This window comes from Crassostrea angulata, chromosome 4, assembly GCF_025612915.1.
Source record: "Crassostrea angulata isolate pt1a10 chromosome 4, ASM2561291v2, whole genome shotgun sequence".
NCBI classification, from domain to species: Eukaryota; Metazoa; Mollusca; class Bivalvia; order Ostreida; family Ostreidae; genus Magallana; species Magallana angulata.
The window spans coordinates 28,344,665-28,350,147 of record NC_069114.1 but is presented as its reverse complement, the minus strand read 5'-3'; the positions used below and the strand labels follow the sequence as shown (position 1 = coordinate 28,350,147).

The 5,483-nt window shown below is 35.4% G+C and overlaps 1 protein-coding gene across 2 annotated transcripts; it reads right to left on the bottom strand.

The window, feature by feature from the left end:
* Positions 1 to 4,700, bottom strand: LOC128181798 (leucine-rich repeats and immunoglobulin-like domains protein 1). 2 transcript variants are annotated; one of them, XM_052850330.1, is made up of 3 exons: positions 4,563 to 4,700; positions 3,009 to 3,113; positions 1 to 2,556 (listed from the first exon to the last, which is right to left on the bottom strand). In XM_052850330.1, the coding sequence occupies exon 3, from the start codon at positions 2,541 to 2,543 to the stop codon at positions 480 to 482; it is 2,064 nt and encodes a 687-aa protein (XP_052706290.1). In that variant the 5' UTR covers positions 2,544 to 2,556; positions 3,009 to 3,113; positions 4,563 to 4,700; the 3' UTR covers positions 1 to 479. The 2 variants fall into 2 exon arrangements, with proteins under 2 accessions (XP_052706290.1, XP_052706291.1); XM_052850331.1 differs by lacking the exons at positions 3,009 to 3,113; positions 4,563 to 4,700 and adding an exon at positions 2,654 to 2,901.
* Between the last annotated feature and the right edge of the window lie 783 nt (positions 4,701 to 5,483).

Below are 5,483 nucleotides of genomic sequence, written 5' to 3'. Positions count from 1 at the left end.
TTTTAAGTCATTTTATTTGATTGAAAGTTATAAAAGACATGTAAAATTACAAAAGTTAAAAATATAATCATTTGTTTTAAAAAGTAGATTCTGTAAATACATATACGTTTAACAGACTAGAATTTCCTTGGACAAAGAAATTTACAATATGTAGCTCTTTTAAATATAAGAGTTTAATAATATCAATGAACTTGAATCTCATACCTGAATAACAGTGTAGAGAAACATAAATACATGTTTGTACATACATGCAACTAATTATAAATGCAAAGCGCGGTCGTTTTAACTGTTGACTAGTCTATACTATTTAGCATGTTGGAATATAAAATAAAAGTGAGTATATTTCGCCGCTGTGTTTAAAAAGTACAAAAGTACTTAATATCAATGAACACAAGAGTTGATAATTACAGAATAACAATACAATAAAATGGTAACCTGGAATGTACATGGATTTCTTTCGGCATAATAACCCTTACTCTTTACGAGAGCGTGTTGACAACTACGCAGGGCCTAATGCTTGTTTTATCCAAGTCACGGAGCACAACAGTTAAACAAAATAGATAATTAGAGTTCCTTGCTAAGTTCTCTTTCTCAAAACTTAGCGCAGTTCTTGGAACTTCCACGGAATTCCACTGGAATGTCCTTAGAAGCTGATAATCCATTACATATTTGACAATTTTTTCCGGGTCCGACACTCGCCATTCAAATCTGACCGTGGAACTCGATTCGGAGATTTTCTCGAAACTGAAAATTCTGTCTGCCGGAGAAATCTTCGTGACAGGTTCAAGGGGTGCAGACGTGGAGGTGATTTCGGACGGTGGTGGGGTGAAATCGTTGCATCTCTTAGGGGTGTAACTATTATTACACATTAGTTTGGATCTATTCACACTGAGCAGAATCTTATTGGACAGTGATGCTGGCGTAGTGCAGATTGCTCTAATTAAGTAATACTTGATGTCGTTTTTGATTCTCAGTTCGTTCAACCAATCGTACAACCAGGTAATTTTACAGTCACAGTGCAGGGGAAGATTGTTAATATACAACATTTCTAGTTTGGTAAACTTGTTAAGAGCACATTCATCTAATTCGGTAATCTGGTTGTTTCCAATATTCAAGTTAACCAGAGTGTCGGTCAAACCATACATCTGTTGTTCGGTCAGTTTTGTAAGCTTGTTATTTTCTACCACAAGATATTCCAAATGCCTGTTGTTTTCAAACTGAAACTCTGGGATTTCCTTGATTCCAGTGCCGCTTAACTTCAGAATCTTTAGGTTAGTAAGTTTTTTGACTGCACCCCACATGGCTGTTTCGTCAAGGACAGTGTCAGCAAGAATCAACCGTTCCAAATTATTTAGCCCCTGGACGCTTTTCTCATTTAATACAAGTATGTCCGTACTGCCAGGAATATTTGTGTTTTCTCCACGAATATCTAACTCTTGTAGTTTCGGAGTTTTCAAAAATGCCCCTTCTTCTATGGTCTGGAGGTTATTATAAGAAGCATCTAAAAACTGCAATGAGTCAAGACCTTGCAAATCTCCTGATTCTATTTTTGTTAACCAATTCGAATCGATATTCAGGTAGGCCAGGCTACGCATATTGTAAAACAGTCCGTTTGGAATGTCTTTGATATTGTTGTGTCCAAGATTGAGTTGCTCTAACCTGTCCCATCTTTCTGAGGCAATTGCCCCTACACTGCTTTCATCAAGGCTGTTTATGTGAAGGCCAAGGTATCTTAGCGTATCCTGAATTCCTTCGAAACATCCAGACCGTAAAGTGGTTAGTCCATTATGGGAGAGAACGAGTTCTTGGAGGTTGTGAAGAGAAGAAAAAGCTTGGTAAGGGATTTCCTTAATTTGGAGGGAAATGGCGGAGAGATGCTCTAAAGAGGTAAGTTCGGCAATACCGGCCACGGGGAATGTTCGAATTTTCAGCTTTTCCAGCACCAGTCTCTTCAACATAGGTACGCGGTCTTTAAACGCATCGCTCTGAATGTACTCGGTATTCATGTTCTTAAACTCCAAAGTTTCTAGATTCATCAGACTTTGGATATCGGTATTGTCTCTTCCTATGATTGTCTGAGAGAACTGACTCAGTGAGAGTTTCTTGAGTTTTCTAAGTCTGGACACGGCAGTGTACGGTACGGGCGAGGAATTTCCATGGATGATTAGCTCCTCCAGATAGTCCTCTAGTCCCGCAAACGCACTAGTTTTGAAGTCGGATACAGAGTTCCTGCTTAGGTCAAGGATTTTGAATTTGATACCTTGGAACGCGTTGTCAGGAACCACTGTGATTTTGTTACATCTAGAGCAGTAGGTGGAGGAAGTTTGGGTGTTGCTGAACGTCACTTCCCGGAAAATTTCATCAGACGGGGTAAAGACCGGAATTGAGGTGAGTCCAGCATCCCGACAATCAATGACCCTTCCAGTGCTGTCCGATGGGCCCTCATAGCACGTGCATCCACTACCCGCTGGAGCCGGACAATTTTGACATAAACTGAGTTCACAAACGAGAGTTAATACCACAATAAATAACGTCCTCTTCATGTTGTTAGCGGATCTGAAATAAAAACAGAACTTTGGTTATCAAATGTATAGTCTCCGCATCAGACATTGCTAATACTTGAATCACACTCCATATAAAGAAGAAATCTTACACAAATGTGAAGATATGGGACTAATGTCAATAAACTAACTGATGGCATTTTCTCTTTTTATAGAAAAAAAAGTCACAGGAATTAACGACGTTTTAATTATATTATCATTGGTGTTATAATTCGTCGTACGCAGGAAGCTTGTATTTTCTTAGCTGTCCGGAAAGAGGATATATCCGTACAGGGTAAACATTTCTAACAGGGATATTTTTTGACCCACTTTTAATCAATGTCATAATTTCAAAACAACACAGTTTCATTATATATTAAAATGGAAAATAAATACAAAAAACCAAAATTGATGAAAAAAAATAATAAGTTAAAATTTCTAAATAAATTAATAGATAAATATACTTACGGATTAAGAAAAAATTTCTTTGTCTTTATAACAGCAGTTTGGATTTTCTGGAAACAACGTCGTCGATCAGGCTGTCTAAAATTCAGCTGGTTGATGTTGTAATGTCTGTAAAAATATGACGAATGAATGCGAGATGCCGGCTATTTAAAGCTTTTCACAGGCTTTAAAATTAGCTCTGCCATGAATCACAAGCCGTGAGTACCCCATACCTGAGCGCCCACGTAATTCAGGGAGGGACTTCAGCCACAGGTAATAAAGACCCACCATGTAAGGCGCTACCGCTTAGATAGTTAATTCCAGGTTAGGGTTTAAGTCTTTTGTGCAGTAAATGCATGCACTCCTTTTCGTTCAGGAACAATGGTTTTCATTTGTCACAGTATTTTTTTTTTCATTTTGGCATTTTTTTTTCTTAAGAAAAATGTGTACAAAACTGCTATTGAAAGAATTTTAACGACATTTTGCAAAACTGCGTCACAGTCCACCCCAGTGTGTTTGAAGTGTAAATAATACGGGGAAATTTGATATCTGAAGACAGCCTTTTTATTAGGTCGCTCTTGGTCTTTCTAGAGCAAATAACGCAAGCCACTTACTATCAAAAATACCTGCCATACGATTTTAAGAACTTTTTTTTCACAAAAATACGTCAGAATTTATAATACGCAGTAAGAATGTTTTTTCTCTTTCTAATTTATATCATGTTATTAAAATGGCGGACACCTTAAAAAAAGCTTGTCTCGACAAAAAGTTTATCAGAGAGTCAACTTATGAGCCATGTGCAATTAATAAACAGCGCCAGATGTCTGTAGTGATTTTCTTCAATGTTAATTCTGAAGTAATTTTGGTGCATGTTTATCGAAAAAAAGAATATAATGTTTCATTTTTATTTAAATGATAACCTCTTTACTTTGAAATTAATTTTTCAATTGAAATATAATTAGACCTTGGAAATATTTTCGAAGAAAGACTGTCATTAATAAATCTTATAAACAATACGGCATTCCTAACTGTATGCTTCAAATCACAACCATTTTTTACGTTTAACACGATCAAAACCAAGCCAAACTCCCGGAAACTTCATGGTAAAAATTTATCATTGCACCGCATGATATTTTTTACACGCGCGTGGGTGAGATGTAAATAAGATAATCTCCAAAAAGATAACAGTCCAAGAATATAAACCTATCATTGCAACGAACACTGTAAGATGTGTGGAAGTTTAATTCAGGTCTTGCAATTTCTAAAACGATATTTCATGTCTACGCAGTGTTTTTTTAATAAATCTATTTACATATGTATTCTTAAAACAAAGAAAAAATTGGAAATAGATTCTCGGAATACTATCTACATGACCATTATATAATAATATCTACGCATGGTTAAATAAATTCTTCCCAACCCGTTTTTTATGGTGATAAATAATAAAAATGTCGTATAGAGATATGCAGCCAGTTAAAACCTCCGAAAACAGTTTGTTTTTGCTTTTTCAAACAAAAACGTAATATTCACAAATACATTTCACCGTTGTTTTTAAAAGTATTAAAAATAAAACCTTACCTGGCAGGGCTTATTGTGTATTATGGACAACAAACCAAATAAAGCAACTATACAATCATGTTGACAGGAAATTACTGCACTATCATCAATCATTAGCCGTTGAACTAATTTTTCGAGTGCGTCAATGCAGGTCAGAGTCCGGCGTTGTTTTTTTATTCTTTTATTTCGAGTGTCACCAAGAAGGAAACACTTGCATTCAGCCGCCAAGGCTTTCTCTAAGTTATTTAAATGTTTTTATATTTCTTGCAAATTTTACCGTATTTTAGAAATTTTAATTCGTGTTCTCTTTCATTCTAACATGCTACAAATGTCTACGTTCGGCGTCATTCGATTGTATTAAAGAGAGCACTAAATTATTAAGCATAGAGACTTGAGGAAGTCTACAAGCTGCCTAGAACGGAAAAGCCATCAACTAGTGGGTAACAACTGTTTTAAAAACTTTTTATATTAATTTGAAACTTTTGCTTGAAAAAAGATAACTTAAAAATAATATTTGATTATATAATCATTTGCACGTTAAAAAAGTACACACAATCTGTGGCATTTTCTTGTGACATCTGAACACAGAATATTTAAATTATCTTGACACTGGAAAGTGTAGGTCGAAAAGCTGCTCATGTAAATTTTTAATTACGAAATTGTGAGCAGCATAGCGGTGTTTTGCCTGAATCTGTCACTCAAAATTTTACAGGAAAGAAAATCAAACTTATGGAATTGTTCAACTCCCTCATACTTCGTGGGGTCATATTTCTAAGGTTCCCTTAATTATAATTATACTCCCAAAACCAACATAAGATATTTTGTCTCCCAATAGGAAACAGAAAATCAAACACTGCAAATAAATGTTTTGCACAAACAAACAAAAATAAAACTAAAGTGAAGCTTTTTTTCAAAATTTATTCCAGATGTAAGATAACCAAT

Bases quoted from the DNA above. Each gene is read 5' to 3' on its own strand.
- LOC128181798 (XM_052850330.1), bottom strand. From the start codon at position 2,543: ATGAAGAGGACGTTATTTATTGTGGTATTAACTCTCGTTTGTGAACTC.